This window comes from Symphodus melops (assembly GCF_947650265.1).
Source record: "Symphodus melops genome assembly, chromosome: 19".
NCBI lineage: Eukaryota > Metazoa > Chordata > Actinopteri > Labriformes > Labridae > Symphodus > Symphodus melops.
The window spans coordinates 20813933-20830793 of NC_136709.1; the positions used below are offsets into that span (position 1 = coordinate 20813933).

Here is a 16861-nt window from a genome sequence, read left to right on the forward strand (position 1 = left end):
CATAAATATCCCTGAGCTGAACCTCCTCCAAGATAAACGCGAACACATGTCACCAGTGTGCTGCCTTCCAGCGTCCGCAGAACGTCATCAAAACAGCAGCATGGAGACAGATCTAGAGCACATAGACCTCCAATAAGCGTCTCTGTGTATTTATACCCCGACCTGCGTGAGACGCTGCTGCTTGAACTTTGTCCTTTAAAAAACGTGGAGACGCTTAAAAAGACAGACATTACAAAACTCTTCTGCAGGTTTCTCATTGTGGCACGGCTGCAGAAGAAGAATGACGGTCTTTTTCCATGACTCCCCCGGGCTAATTTGGGAGCTTCCTTGAGTTAACAAAGTGACTCCCTAACGTTGTTTTGCAGTTCAATTTAGAAGAAGAAAAGAGCTAAAAACAGAATCTGACACAATGAATTTCGAAAAATCTAACAAATCTTAATTTTTACCATACCAACTGTGCCTGGAATAAATCAAGAATTTCAAGGACTCGAGCATGCTGTACTGAAATTAGAGTTGAAGTTATCAAATTGTTCTTTTTCTACAAGCAAGTCTCCAAGAGTTTTCATCAGATAAAGCCCACATAGCCTCATGAATTCGATCACATCGTCTGCATATTATCGCACCAAAGCTTCAAGATTTGATAAATAAACAGGAAGTGAGAAAAGGAGGCGAAAGTGTCTGTACGAATCTTGTATCTACTTTCTGTTACCTGTCTCTTGAGGGGGAACTTGGACAGCTTTTGCACGGGCGGCGTGGGCAGCGTCTTCTGAGTGGTCATCCTCATGCGGCACAGGACCACGATGACCACGGCGAGGATGAAGAGGACGCAGCCCGTCACGTAGATGAGGATGTCGGCGTAGTAGTCTTCCTTCTCCGGGCTCACTTCTTTGGAGAAACACGGGGGGGGGGCCAAATAACACGCATCAAACCACAAATAAGACGAAACATCATCCACCACGTCCCAACATGTCATCGCTCGTCATGATTGAAAGCTCAGTAGCAACACGTCACTAACGCAGAATCAGGGGAGCAGATCTATAAATCAAAACAGATCACACAGTCCTCTGCTTGTAGTTTTACGCGGCAGCAGGTAATTGTGCCTGTGATATGCTTCTCCCCAGGGAGTTAATTATAGTGCTGAACACCGAACACAAAAATCTCCTTAAATTGCCTCGTAGCCTTGAGACAAATCCACTCTGATAAAAAAAAAAGCTGGATTTTATGTTTGCTTTGTCCAATTAAAGGGCCGGTGACTCAGCCGCAGCGCTTTCCAAATGTGTTAACGTGGAACAATTTGCGTTAATGTGCAACAATAGGTTTGAAAATGAACGCGGAGGAGTGTGCTACTAAGCAAAATATGACATAGTTAAAACATAATTACAGTAGTGATGATGGTTTCAGAACATTTAAAGGGGAAGAAGAGGACAATAAGACCCAGGCGGAGAGGAGGAATATACCTGGAAGCACCGTCACAGAACATTTAAAGGGGAAGAAGAGGACAATAAGACCCAGGCGGAGAGGAGGAATATACCTGGAAGCACCGTCAGCCAGGCAGAGTGGTAAGCATAGCCGATAGAGTTCCCTGCCAGACAAGTATACTCGCCCGCATCCTCAAAAGACACATTGGTCAAGAAGAGCACCTCGAGCTCCTTATCTGTAGTGTTAATACCAGCCGTCTGTGGAGGAGGAGAGGGAGGGAGGATGGAGAAAAGAAAGAGAGAGAGAGAAAGGATATTATGAGCCCAAAGCTTCTTAGAGGAAACACCATAAACACCCTGGAAGGAAAGGACAGAGGAGAGGAGTCACCAACATCTGGAATCACCCAAGCTGCACCATCACCCCGCTGCGCACGGCGTTCCCCACTTTAATCCAACACCACACTCAGCCTCATCAAGTCAAACTGTCTCATTTTGAAGAAAAAGTCTTGAGGGGATAAAAAACAAGTGTAAACCTTCAACATTAAATTGAGCTCGCTGTGTTGGACGCTGCTTTGGGGAAACTTCCAGAAATACTGGAAGTTGTTTGTTGGGATCTGCTATGCTGTGCCCTGATGCAATAAACATGTTGATTGCATTTTTAAAAGTTTCTCATGAACAAACCTACAAAGACTTTTAAATATCCTTAAGTTTGTGCACGCCTAATTATAAATCAGCTTGAAATGACTGAAGTGTGACGCTGCTGTCGTGGCTTCTCCCTTTGACTCGTGGGCAGTGTGATGATCAGTGGGGGGGTCACTTTCAAACCCACTGTCTGATGTGGCTTGGTGGAGGGTTTGGGGGGGGGGGGGGGGGGGGGGGGGGGGGGGGGGAGTCTTTGGTAATGAACAGTGACATTCAGGCTGAGCCATGAATCAGAGTCCTGCGCCATGCTTTCATATAAAAGCACATTAATGGAGCTGGTGGATGCACTCCCAGGGAAATCAATAACTGTGTGTGTTTGTGTGCGGTTTGATTCGGCGGAGGGTTTCTCATCTCTTTTCATCTTTGCGTGTTTGTGTCTGAAGGTGGTTTGTGAGAAATCGAGGGTGAGACTTTTGAAGCTACTGCAGTAATTAAAGCAGGGACATTGTGTTTGTTATTGATCGGAGAGGAAGACAAAGTGGCGCTGGGTGTTGTAACGAATAATAGCTATGAGCTAACGCAATGAGAGCATTTGAACTCAGATCCCAGCAAAGGAAATATGTGTGTGCGTGTTTGTCCTATTAGCAAGCCAGCTGAGCCAATCAAAACCCAGAAACAAGAGGAGCCCTGCAGAGAGGAGGAGACGCAGCAGAGAATCAAACAGGGTGAAAGGCGGCTGACGCGCTGAACTCGCCATTTACCTGCTTTGTGTAACTTAAGCCAGAAAGAGTTTTCTGACTTGCCTACAAAGTTGGAGGCGCGACACCAGTACCTCCCGGCGTCTTTCTCTGTCACGTTGGACAGTTTCAACCTACTGTGGGCCTCAGTGTGTTTACTGACAACACTCTGTGAAGGGAAAATTGAGAGGCACAGTGAAGCCTTTACTGCAAAGTCTTGCAAGAGCATACAGTATGTACAGTATAATAAAACAGTGGAACTATTTTCACATAAGCTCAAATGACTGTTTATTAATATGGACGCATTAAGAGGGACGTAAACATCAATCCCAGCATGCAAAAATTCCATACAAGGAAAAATGTCCTCACAACAAAGGCTGTTTGTCAAGTGTTGGTCCACACAAGTATAGAAAGACACACACACACACACACACACACACACACACACACACACACACACACACACACACACACACACACACACACACACACACACACACACACACACACACACACACACACACACACACACACACACACACACACACACACAGTAACACAAACTGTCTAACAGTAGATTAAAGGCATTACAGTATGTCAATCTCCCAAAGTGTGTTCGCCAAGTGCATGAACACACACTTACACATGCTCACGCACACACATCGCTCGTGACAGGCTCTCCCGTAGAGTAACTGTCGATGAATAATTAAACAGGCAAAGCACATAAAGGAGAAAACATATCATGTTTTATGGCTGCTTAATGAACATCCAGGGCTTGGCTCCAGACGCCTCCCTCTCCCTCCCCCCACGCCGGGCGAGTCGCTCATCGTTAACTCTTTTTCCAGGCATCAAAAGAGCGATTCAGGCATTTCTCAAAAAAAAACCAAACAAAAAAAAAAACTTGCAGGACTCCCTCCTTCATGCACACACAGCTGTATTTAACTCCTACACTATATACCACACATGAAATGATGCAGGGAGTCTGAATGAACGTGGTGGGGCGAGAGGGAGAGAGAGAGAGAGGGAGCGGGAGAGGGAGAGAGAGGGAGGCCCACAGATCTCTGTAAATACTGTTTCAATTATGTGGTAGTTGAAAATAGAGCATGGAGCCGCGGTCTGAGCTGTCAGGCTTGCTTTCCCCAGCTCTTCGCTTTTTGTTGGACTGTCTCTCCCCTCCTCCTCCTCCTCTTTCTCTCCTTTTTCCTCTCTGTCTCTCCGCTCCTTCATCTGTAGAAGACTCTTTTTTCCTATTTTCCTCACATCCGTCGAACTGTCTCAAAGCTCTGCTAACTTTTTTAAAAATTGCATCTGAAAACACTTCAGTAACACTGCAAAATGTTGAATGGACAATTGTGAGAAATCGACTTCTTCATTCATTTAAACAACTATTTAAGCATGTTTTGTTATCACAGCCAGGTTTGCAGTTTGAACCTGTTTCCAGTGTTTATGCTAAGCTAAGCTAATATGCTGCTTGTTGTAGCGTCATAGTTACTGTATGATATGAGACTGGAATTAATTTGCATAAAAAGGTATTTCAAACGTTTCCTTGAAGTTGCGGAGATTTTCTGATGCCATGTTGTTTAAAGCTGTAATCATGAACAGTCTCGCCCTTTCCTTCGTGCTCTCTGCAGGATTACAACAAAATATATTTTGTTTAAAATGTGTGGGGAGAGGTATGAAAGGACAACACAGTGAGAAGCGAGTGTTGATCAGGCCCCCCCCCCCATCAAGGTTATTCATTAAGGCTTCAACCTCAAACATCCATTACTGCTGCAGAGGTCAGAGCCTGAACTTTCCTCATCACTCTACTCACCGGTGAACACAGAACCAGCAGCCATTATAAGAGTCCATGTTGTAAAGGGCTTGTTGCCTCTTATTTATTTATTGTTCCCTCTAACTGTCTCCCTGCCTCAACTCATTCTCTCGCCCGCCATCTTTACCCACCACTCTGTTACATATTCTCTCCATGCTGACTTTGCCCTTCCTTGTGCAGCTTCCCTCATTTTTTCCATAGCTTTTTTGGGTGCCTCTTCCCTCTCTCTCTCTCCTCCTCCTCCTCCTCCTCAAACCACGCGACGCAGCACATCTGACGGCAGCGGTGGTTTACAGAGCCTGTCTCTCTCCCTGCGTTGCCGCCACCACGGCAGTTAACTTAGTCCAAACCAGATGTTTGTTTTATTCCCCAGCTCTCTGCAGAGGCAGAAAAAAAAAAGGAAAAAGATGGAAGGCCAAATAAGAAAGCAAAAGGCCGTCTTGGTTTGTGGATGGGAGTCTTCCCCTCTCCGCTCACTCCTCACAGCGGGCTGAGGGTGTTGTCCTCTTTGGTGAGGAATGCTTTCTACTCTATTCTTGAACAGCAACACGGCGTGGAGCGCTGACACCTCCAGGAGCTGCTCTTTAACGGGACCAAAGCCTCCGAAGACTCTCTGACGCCTTCCCAGCTCAGTTTGTTTAACCTTTACAGCATTTCACGAGGGAGCGCTTCTGATTCAGAAAGACTTCTTTCAGATGCACCCACAGCGAAGACAAACAACACGGGTTATGTTTTTAATCCAGGGGGCGCTGGTTTAACTCAGTTGGTACTGTAGAGTAAGAGTCCACATGCTATAATACTCATCCCAGTGTAGACCCAAAATTGACTCCTGACCCCCCCCCATATTTCCAGCCCAAAAGCCCTCAAAATAACCTAAAAAAAAAATAAATCAAAAATCCACCTGAGCCATTTATTAAAAAAAAAAATAAAATTCAAGACATCGGCCAAATCAGCAACTGGATGCATCATTCCTTCACTGTAGCACGACCTCAGATAACTCTCAAAAACAGTCGGGATGGCCTCGCTCATTGTTGCCATAATTTAATCTATCTTTACCAAATGTGTGAGGGCATAAGATGTGAAGATAAAATGCAAACAAAGACTGTAATTTGAAGTGTAATTACCACATTAATGAGTACAGATTTGTATACGTTGCAGTATGCGTTAGAGTGCATGTGAGGTTTTTATGCCACTTAATGAAGGTGTAGTGTTTGAGCAAGGAGCTCATCAATTCTGAACTGCAGTGAGAAAAACCTGCAGGGCCTCCGAAGACCCACCTGCTGTAAAAACTCATTAAACAAGACATTTAGGAGCGATTAATTATCGGTGAAATGTTCAGTGCTACTCCAGGCTACGGCGCTGAAACTTGGCCTCATTAGTGTGACGCCGTGCGGGGCTGCAGACCCACCTTCAGGATGTTGACGTAGGGAACGCCGTCGGGGCCGTAGCGGCTGCCGTTGACCTCGATGTGTTTCAGCCACTGGATGTGTGGCTGGGCGTCGCTGTAAACCTTACAGTGGAACTCCACGTCACTGCCCACTACCACCGTCTGATTGGCTGGGAGGCCCGCTTGGAGGATCGGCCTGTGAGGGGAACGCTCTGCGAGAAAAAGCACGTCGTCGTTAGTAAAAAGTGATGCAGGGGGGATCATGTGCTGCAGGAAATAGAAAAATGACGTCGGCTAAGAAGAATCTGTGTTCCATCCACAAATCTCGTGGGCGTTTTAGATCACTTGCATGCTAATTAATTCGATGTTTACTCAGGAACAGACGTGATAGTAAATAGTCTGAGGTTTACCGAGCACATCGAGCTGGTAGGTGTGGGTGATGGTGCCGTATTTGTTCTGTACCACACACGTGTAGTTTCCCCGGTCTGACGGCACGGCGCTCTCCATTACCAGACTCCACTGCTGGTGCCTCAACTGGGGGGGGGGGAGGATGAAAAGAAGAGTGAGGACACTTCAATACAGCAAATCTACTCGTGTATGGTCAGCCCATTTCAAGGAATATTTTAAAAACATTTTCACATATTTATTCACAGGTTTGTCTCAGGACTATTATTATCTTCAACCATATAATCAAGTCCTGTAAACATGGCAACAATGATGATGATGATGAAAATGACATGATTTTGAAAATATATAATATCTTTCTCCGTAGAAAAAAAGCTGAAAAAGAGACATAACTCTTACTAGAAAGACATCTTTCTATATTCACAAATAGAGCGCAGTGTCCAGAGAAAGCCCTCCTCCTGCAGCACCAGATCTCTCCGCCTGACTCCCTCCTTTGATATGCTTTGATATAAAACATCACAGAGCAGCTTGCTGTGTGCAGCGCCTGTTTACCGAGGTAACAACCTCTTTTGCACAAACATAAACAGTGGTTAAACTGGTTTAACCCATTCTTTAATCGCTCGCTCGTTGATGCAGAACCGGCGCGTTTAGCAGGAGAACATCTTTTGGCGTGATTTAAATATCTTGATGGAAAGCAGATCTGAGAGCTCACAGCTTAAAGTAGGACTGAGATGAAAAGGAGTCAGGAGTGGAGAGCAGTTTGATTGGGTGTCTGCTGCACTTTGGATCAGATTTTCTGAGAAATGATTTCAGAGTGAAGAAGCAACAAAAAGAAGTGGAAAATGTTTCTCAAGATGCAGGATTGCTCAACACATTTCTAGGCAAATGAATGTATGACAAATAATTGAAAACAGGGGGACACTGGCCTTATTTCAAGGTAAATCAGATAATCCAATATGTACAGTTAGATGACATCTATTCAAAGAACTAATCCACCTCCTTTTTAATGTTTGACATTTTGAAAAAGCTTGTCGCTCAGAATCACAACAGAAGAAAGCTAGGTGTTAGCTAATGCTAGCAGAGGTAGCTAGCAGAGGTAGCTAATGCTAGCACTCTTGGCCCATCAGTCGGCCTAATTCAAAGTTCAAGGTTCAAGGTTTCTTTATTAGTACCTAAAGGTACATTTGTTGTGCACACAGGGAAATGTCCTTGTTTTCAACAGTTAACCGTTTGCTTGCTAGCAATATAATTTACACATTGTGAGCTAGAAATGTAGGACTTCCTTATTGTATAATGTGACACTATCAGATAGTTATGTTGCCAACACCTCCTAGCTAAAAGATATAATGGGATGGTTAATTCTAACAGAGGCGTAGATATCGCACAGTCATCCTAGCCTGGACAATATCGCTAATCTAAGCTACTTGCTAACGTTAGCATAGGTTAGAAATTAACTGCTAGAAAAATGTTTCACCTTTACAAAAAGTTTAAATTCCTAGCTGTAATTTTAGCAGTAAATTAGCTGAATGCTAACATTCATTGTTGTCTTATGGCTTAATTTAACTCCTGATTTTTATTTGGCCTTGTCTTTTTAATTGCTGATTATTCATATTATTTTATTCTCCTACACTGAGCTCCATGTCAGAGGGAAGCCGCTGCATGAATAATGTACCAGGCCCAGATATTTTAGCAACCACTTTAACTCGTTGAAACTGATACAAAGAAAACCTCATGTGGGATTATTTTCACAAGAGAGCACGGAGAATACTTTCTGTCTGCTCTTTTTTTTATTTTTTTGCACCTCTAAAATTGCTTTGGCTGTGGCAGTCAAGAGCTCTCAATCCCAGGAGAGTCGCGGGGTAAATTTTGTGTAATAATTCAAACCAGGTGCAGCTTGATGGCAGCGGCAGCAGCAGACAGATACTAACTTGACAGATTCAGAAGCTCAAAGCGAGCAGCCAGACCTTGCACAATGAGGCGAGAACAGAGAAGCTGCCACGCATCGATAGGCAGAGTCTCCACGGGCCAAGAGGAACGACCTCGGCTGTTTAAGTGGAAACATGCGCCGCTGTGCTCACTGCTGCGAGACAAGCGTGGAGGGAACACCCCCTGTAAGAGGTCAGAATCGCTAAAGACGGGAGAGGGTGATGTCAACAAAGAGGCTTTTCAGGGTGGAACACTTAACATCACCTGTGTAGGAAAATGTGCCGACTCGAAGAGGGGGGGCTGAGTGTTTTCACAAACGTTTAACCCCACACGTTTAGGTAAGAGGCCAGCTATTCACAGAACGTATACATCTGTAGGTCGAGGATCTCCTCCCCTCTGTCTCCCAGTACGCACTCCCCCACTCTCTCTCTCTCTCTCTCTCCTGGAGGTGCATGCGGAAAAAACTGTAACAGTGTAAATATTATGCCAGTGTGTGCATTTTTTTGCAGTTGCATGGTAACATAGAGCCAAGCAGCCCCGCTCGACGCTGGCTCCACCCCGTCTACCCCCCCTCTCAGAGCCCAGGAGTCAAACTGAAGTCAATGGCTGCTCTCATGAGCAAGATGAGTGACGCCTTCTGCTGCGGTCGCCGAGTCTGGAGCTCTTGAGCGGAGCAGAGAAGAGGAGGAGGAGGAGGAGGAGGAGGAGGAGGAGGTGAAGAAGGATGAGGAGGAGGGGAGGAAGAAAAAAAAAAGAAGTGGCGACGCATGAGAAGGAAAGCTAAAAGGTGGTAAAATATGAGCTGGAGTTGACGCACAGGAGAGGCCAAGACCACCAACAGAAAGAGAGGGAGGCAGGGATCAGAGTTATGGTCCTATTTCATAATAAAACCTCATTTTCATAATAACTTACAGCCAAGCAAGGTACACTGACTTTCTCCAGTTGCACTATGATGTACTATCTTTCTCCTTCACAGGTGATGTGCAGATTCAGATTTGGCATGAATCTTTCTTTTGGCTGCAAAAACATACGCCGCTACTATCAGCTGAATAAAACTGAAATGTTGATCCAGTTCAAAGAAGGGCATGTAAATCTTTAGTTTAACCTGAGAGGATAAAATAAGAGATGATCCTAACAGTGTCTTTACAGGAGCAGAGGACTTTTACTGCCACCGCCTCCTGCTGCGTCCAGTGTGAACATCAGTTAGCGCCCTCCTCTGTGGTAATTATTAACTATGAGTGACATTTCTGCCGTTAATTCCCCTCAGCGTGTTTTCATTAATTTTCTCCATACATGCCACTCGCTTGTATGAAACAGCGTTAACCTCTGTTAGAGCGGCAGAATTAAGTCTCCAAACGTGATAATCCCATCCATTCCAATCACGCCGGATTCCAAACAGAATTAAATTATTAAGGAGCTTACGCCGGAGTCATACGAGGCTTTAAAAAGGTTTTAGGGCTTTGGCTGCGGACCTACGGACGGGGCACGAGGCATGGGAATGGACGTGGAGCTGAACACTGCAAAAAGTGTGAATCTGAAGGAGACATTAAAAAAGAGAAGTGCTCAGACATGTTCAATTAATAACACGAAGGGCAACAGCCTGCAAACAGACATCAATTATATGTGATGGTCAACAAAAAGGAAGATGATCACGGGCGCTGGTAGCCAAGTGGTTTCTGTGCATACAACATGTACGGAGGCCAAAGTCTTCCAAGCAGGCGGTTCAGGTTCGAATCCGACCTGTGGCTCCTTCATCGTTCTCTCTCTCTCTCTCCAATTTCCAATTCTACTCTCCTGTCTCTAAATAAAAGCTCCAAAATAACAGTTTTTTTTCGTCTGTTATGTTTGATCCTTCGCTTTCCAACATCATACCGCTGCCATCGCCTTCTTCTTCTTCTTTTATTTTGCTGGCCACTTCTACTTTCGCTAATTTACTTCCATTTAGGTTGCCCTTCTCTCGTCGTAACACACGAGCCAAGACGACGAAATATTGGTGCATCAATGTTTTGTTTCATGCCTGATGTCGATAGATAAAGAAAATAATAATCAATAAACGTATCAGGCGTGGGTAAAAAAAAAGGATCAATTTATAGAAATAGTTTAGAGAAAGTCAAGATATTTAAAAACTAACAGAGCTTTAAGGATTCTGCCTGTAATGTTAGCTCACCATATTAGTAGATTCAGTTTTTTTTCCTGTTAAAACGGCTCCTGAACAAATGGTCATTTTTTGCAGTGCAGCAGCAGTCTGAGAAAACTCAGGAAGCTCAGCTCCCTTTACAGTCCAAAACCCTCCATCTTCACCTCGCAAAATAAGCCTGTCAGAACCAGCGGGGCCAGTTACCAGAATTTATGACTGTGTCAGAGCGGACCAGTGGCCCGGATCTGTGCTACCGTCTAATTTGACCCACAGAGAAAGTGGAAACAGATAGAAGCGGCCCCCGAGGGCTCGCCATTACAGTCGGGAAAGTTAGCGGGTCTATTGCCTGAGTTTGGCTCGACATGGCGTCGCATCAAGACTGTAAAATTGGAGGCATAAGAGTTCAAAGGAGCAAAAAGTTGGAAAGAGGACGTAATAAATGGGATAATCTTTTGATATCTGGGGTGTGTTTGGGTAAAGCAACAGGGGAGAAAAGCGAATGACTGCGGCTGGTCTGCAGTTAAAGGAGTCCTAAAATAATCTTTGCAAAGTGTAGAAATTCCAACGCGGCCTACAGAGACCCACAATCCGGCCTGTGTTAAAATCTGGATCGGAAAAACAAGGATTTAAAGTGCTTAAAGTCTTAAAAGAAACAGTGTGGAGCCAGTTTGGAAAGCTGTCAAAACAGGGATTGAAAAATCACTTAAGCAGCGAACAACCTGGTTGGAATGAAACACAATAATGACTTTGTCCCGCCGCAGTTTAGCATGAACACAATAAAAGCCCTTCCGCCATATGTAGCAGCACACAACAGCATTGGCTTTGGCTGTCACAGGCTCAGGACGACTCAATGGGCCGGGGACACGCCCCCTCTCTCCCCTCCATCTGATGGCTCAATAGAGAGGTGATCTTTAACCCCCCCCGCCCCCCCCCCCCCCCAGAGCACACCAGGCTCTGAGCGCCACAGGTTGTCTTGGAGGGCGCACAATAATCCGCACTACTGGAATTTTATTTTCTATTTTACTCAGCGTTTTTATTTAGCATCTACAAACGTAGCGTTTAGCTCCCTACACTAACAAAGTGGCGGTAAGATGGACGTGAGTGTGTGAGAGACCTGCAGCGTGCTGCGAGAGAATACACAGAGCATGTTCGATTGTCCTTGTGCCTGTTAAAAGATAATCTCCCAGTTCCAGGTCGGTCTTCCGGTTCCGTGTTGCTGCTCGTGTGGTCGACCAGCCGGCTCGCAGAGTAGCACTTAGCGTTATTTAGCATTTACTAAGTGTTCTCTACAGTTATTGTTTAATATCCTTTGAATTGCCCCCCAGACAAAATATAACGTTTTTTTTTAATTGAGGGTTGTGTAATTTGGTGGGATCATTGAGTCCCCTCATTAAGCCAAATATCGCTTCTGTCTGAGCTCCCAATTAGTTCAGAGAAGAAACATCAGTATCAAACAGACTTCTGCAAGATGTTACATGAGAACCAACTTCTAAATGTTTAGGACAGGAGAAGCTTTTACCACAGCCTTGCACAAACTGTATATTTCTTCTTGTTGAACATAATCTGATAAAGGAGGATTTATGGAAGATGCATCTATTTGTTTAAATGGATGTCTTTAAGAACACAGGAGGACTTGAGATCACTTGAATCAGTGTGCCGACTGGCTGTAGTTCTGCAGGAGGGTAATGGAGCCTAATGGCTCACTCGCTCAGTGACTTCCTGTCACATGTGTGCAGCTCTGATGGCACACTCAGAGTGAATGACAAACTGAGTGCTGAGAGGCTGAGAGGACTCCGCTGTGCCGGATCAGCTAAAGTCACACACATACTCCAAGCAATGCGAGGCGTGTGACAAAATCAGCCAATCAGCTGTCTCCCCCCCCCAAATAAAAAAATTCAGACACACTCAGGATTCATTCAGAGCAAATTAGCACGGCTGTCAAATCCAAAAATCCAATGGTTTCAATCGAGATGAAGATGGCTTCACCTTGAGGACCCTGCTGGAGGAATAGAGTCTTTAGGAGGCCATTGTCGGGCTGTCACGACTCAGCGTGCGCCCCCCTAACCCCGCCCACCACCCGTCTAACCCTCACCCTTTACCATGAACTCATCACAGGCAGATGTGAGGTGGGGTGATGAGGGCGGCCTGAATGCACTGCACAATGACGAGTCAATCTTCTGCCATTTTGTGAACGCCGACTACTCCTGACTTGTGTCCTTCACACACACACACACACACACACACACACACACACACACACACACACACACACACACACACACACACACACACACACACACACACACACACACACACACACACACACACACACACACACACACACACACATTTCTACTGCTAGAAAAAACCCCGCAGTGTGCCATATGAACGACTGTGAGAGACAGAGAGAATATCTTTTAAATGTTCCAACTTTAAAAAAAAAAAAAAAAAAAAAGACATATCAGAGAGCTGTGATTGGTTCAGAGACAGTCTGAGTCATCGTCTGACAGTTCAGGCTCATCATTATCATTTAGAGAACAAAGAGCAGGGACGCTGCAACGACTTCCAGAGTGTGTGATTGGCAGGTGATCTCTGGGAAGCGCGGCGCACGAAGACAATGGAAGGAAGGAAAACGAGGATGTGATGGATGACCGTGTTCAGAATGAGGTGCCGCTGTAATTGTATTAGATACGTCACTCAACGTGACAGCAGATGATGCGTCTTCATTTTTAGAGCCAACGTGACACGCAGCTGGCCCTTCGTCTGTGAATTATATTTTTACAGATTTCTAGTTTTTGGAGCGCTCAGGGATGATGCACGGAAAGCTCTGTGCACGGTTCCAAAGAAGGAGAAGGAGGCTTTTTGCAGTCTGCGGGGGGAACAGTGGTTTGCTTGGACTCTTTGAGGACGGGGTGAAGCCATTACCCCTGACCTCCCTGAGGCCTGGCCTTGTCACGGGCTTGTCCGTCACCCGGGACCCTGATTCTAAAGAGGGTGACCTCTCGGTTCACCTCCCTCGAGGCCACATGGTGACTTGCTAAAAAGAGGAGGGAGGGCACGTGAAACCATCTCGATCAAGACATTAAAAAGGAACGTCTCAATAACTGCCACATCAAACCGAACAGCTCCATTTAAAAAAACAACAGACTCACGTTAAGGATGGATAAGTATGTGTTGCCTGTTCTAGCGCAGAACTGATTCCATCCATGAATAGAAGGCGTCCCATAGGTCCGACACTTAGCCTACACTTTCAGCCTGGGTGGCCTCCGAGGGAAACCGCTTGGTGCCAAGCTGGACTCGCTGAGCTTTACAAAGTGGAAAATGTACAGGAATCCGTCTCGTTGGCTTGATGACAACTCGCAGTGTCACGGCTCACACTGACACAGCACAGTACAAGGACCTCACATAGGCTGTCCAGGCTTACTATGGAGAGTCCGCTATACAGATCCCCTCTGTAGTTACACGTCTAACATCCACGCAGGAGCCGGGGAGGGTTCAGACCGTCTTCCTCTGCAGAGGGGGGTGGGGGGGTCTAATGTGTTTGTATTTAATATCTTTACACAGCCTCAGTCATCACAAAAAAAGTGTTTTATAATTTATTTGACTGAGTTGTCTTCAAGGAACTTTAATACACACTGAACTCGCTAAAAGTTTCTGTTTTTTTTTGGGAGCCCTCCAGTCCAAGTGGGGGCGTCCTGAGGGCTGGTGACAGGTGTGAGAATCTGTGTGTGTGTGTGTGTGTGTGTGTGAGTGAGTGAGTGAGTGGGGACAGAGGGAGGGAGACAACTGCTGTTGGTCTGCTGGGAGCAGATGTTGGAGATCTCTGTAAACTGCTAATAGCTGCAGGATCTCATTACATTTAACTCTTTAAATGCTGAGCGTCCGCTGGGGAGAGGCCGCCTCTCTCTGCTTCACTGAAGATCACAAGGTGCCATTTTTTTTTTAGTGCAATAGACAAATTTAAATGACCACTTAGTCCCGTCTGTGTTTCAGTTTTTTTTAAGATTCTGTAAAATGTGAGCAATTGAAAATTCAATTTATGTGATGATGCAACTTCTTAAACTGCTGAATCGTTGCACAGTCACACTTGGCCAGTAGCAGCTTCTGTGAGCTAATGCTCATATTAAACTTCAGCTGTTCTGTTGTTAGATTTGATTTGCAAAAAAAACCCAAAAACAAATGTAATTCTTCTTAATGCAAATATTGTTAATATTAAAAATAAAGCAAACACACACACATACACACACGAGTCTTAACTCAACTCTTGGTGTCCAGCTCGTGTGTTTTTAGGGCAGTAAAGCGCCCGTTTCTATGGCAACAGTCTGTTAGCACGGAGCGCTGTATGACTGACACTGCTCTGCACGTTTTATGTTTTAGTTTATTTTCCTGATGAGACGTGAAGCGAGGAGGTCGAGGCTGCGAGATGCACGATGTGAAGGCGGCGAAACTACGACACAGTGAAAATGGTCCAAAGACACAAAAGACACGGGGCAGCATCTCTTGAGAAGAATTCACATCCCGGGGCGATACTTTGAAAATATTTGTCATTAAGTTTGAGTTTATTTTGACTGAAGTTCGTTGCTGGACTGTTTGAATTCCGATGCTCTTACCACGCCGACTCTGCCTTTTAATCGTACCGCTCAGGGCCATTAAAGTCAAACAAGCCCTGTTACTTTAAGCAGTGCCATTCCACATGAGAGCTCAGTTTGTTTAGAGTGAATCTGATGACAAAACCGAGCACAACAGCTGTTTGCTGCTCTGCATTAATGTCAGCGCCGAGCTATCACGCGAGCACGCATGTATCTGTGTACCACTCGCTTCTCAGCACGCCACTTTGACCCTCTCAATTTATTTTCGGTCGACTAAACCGGCGCTGAGAGCTTCCTGAGTCCCCGCTGAGGGCGTCAGACTCGGCGATGTGTTTTCTGACCTTTATTCACCGTGAGAAGATTCAGCGAGCATGAGCGCTCTTTCACCACTTTGTTTCACACTTTTCCAGTTATGGACACGGACGGCGGGGGGCGTCGAAAACCCTCAAACTGATGTACTGACGGACACGCAGCCGCTCCGCAGGGCCAGGAGGGGATTAAGATGCCTTGCTAAAAGACGCTTTAACAGGAGGTGAAGGTAAGCAGAGCGCCCCCCCCCCTGACCTGGGGCAGATTCTGTCATGGCGGCGTGTGACGATTTCAGTCTTTAAATCACGTCTCTGCTCCTGTAACCTTTAGGTGTTAACAGCTTTCACGTTCTCTCACCTTGATGCCCCCCATCCTCTGCTCCCCCTTGAACTCTTTGCCGTTCTTCAGCCAGTGGATGCTCGGTATTGGGTTTCCGGAGGCGGCACATCGGAACTTCACCGTGTTGGCGGCTGGAACGGCCAAGAGCTTCTTGTCCATTCGCTCCGGCCTCGTCCAATACGGAGCTTCTGTTGGTGAAACACAAAACAGGTTGTTGTGTCAGTCACGAAAAACTAGGAAACGAAAGGAAATAGGAAATGAAAGATCGACATCTGCAAACAATCACAGCGATATCTTAAGAGATACTTCCTTGTTTCTCCACTGTCGTCTGTATTTTTGGGTCATAGAAGATTTGCACTACCTGCACCCAGCGAGCCCGCCCCCTCGCTCTCTGCAGATACGTTGAAGTTCAAAACGTGCAAACGGTGTAAAACGCAGTTTGACGGACTCACAAAGAACGTACGCGTCACGAGAAACCAAACAATGCTCATCGTCTTCCTCCCTCGGCCACAACGCCGGAGTTCATTTGAATCGTCCGATCGCGAGAGAGTGGAAACCTGTCGCAGCGATTTATTGAGTTGTATTGAGAAGGCGGCGAACAAAGAGAGTGTAGCGAGTCAGAGAGGCCGATTGTTCCTGCGGTGTGGGTGTGGAGGGTGAGCGCACTGAGGCATTGCTCACTCTGTGTGTGTGTGTGTGTGTGTGTGTGTGTGTGTGTGTGTGTGTGTGTCTCCCAGGACAAAAGCTAGGGGAGGTGGCTGACCGGTCATCAGATGTCTCTTTTACTTTTCGAATCAGGAGCAGAGAGGAGCTAATTACCATCTCAATGTCCGCGCTTGTGTGTGTGTGTGTGTGTGTGTGTGTGTGTGTGTCCGTGTCCGTGTGCGTCCACGCCAGGAACAATATCTAAGGCCTGAACTAAACAGACACTGTGAGCATCCAAAGACATTTTATTGACGTGCTCTCAGCAGCTGTGTGGAAAATGGATCCTGCTCACATGGACCTGTGGTTAGAAACGACCCTCTGAGCCGTGCACGCCGTGGATTCAAATCCAGCCGCTCGATCATCGTCAGCTCGCTTTGTTGGATGCAGAGGTGTTCATATCTGAAGGGTCCGTATGATTCATGCTACAGCTCGATCCAGGTCGAGCGGTTGTTGT

The 16861-nt window shown here is 45.9% G+C and overlaps 1 protein-coding gene across 1 annotated transcript in view; it reads right to left on the bottom strand.

Moving 5' to 3' along the window:
- The window catches only part of fgfr3 (fibroblast growth factor receptor 3), a 52379-nt gene that overhangs the window by 9938 nt on the left and 25580 nt on the right, over positions 1-16861 (bottom strand). The window contains exons 5-9 of the mRNA XM_079369773.1: positions 15721-15890; positions 6408-6531; positions 6019-6209; positions 1532-1676; positions 710-885 (exon numbers count right to left, since the gene is read on the bottom strand). Of these exons, the coding sequence (XP_079225899.1) occupies positions 710-885; positions 1532-1676; positions 6019-6209; positions 6408-6531; positions 15721-15890 (806 nt within the window). The remainder of the gene's footprint in view (positions 1-709; positions 886-1531; positions 1677-6018; positions 6210-6407; positions 6532-15720; positions 15891-16861) is intronic.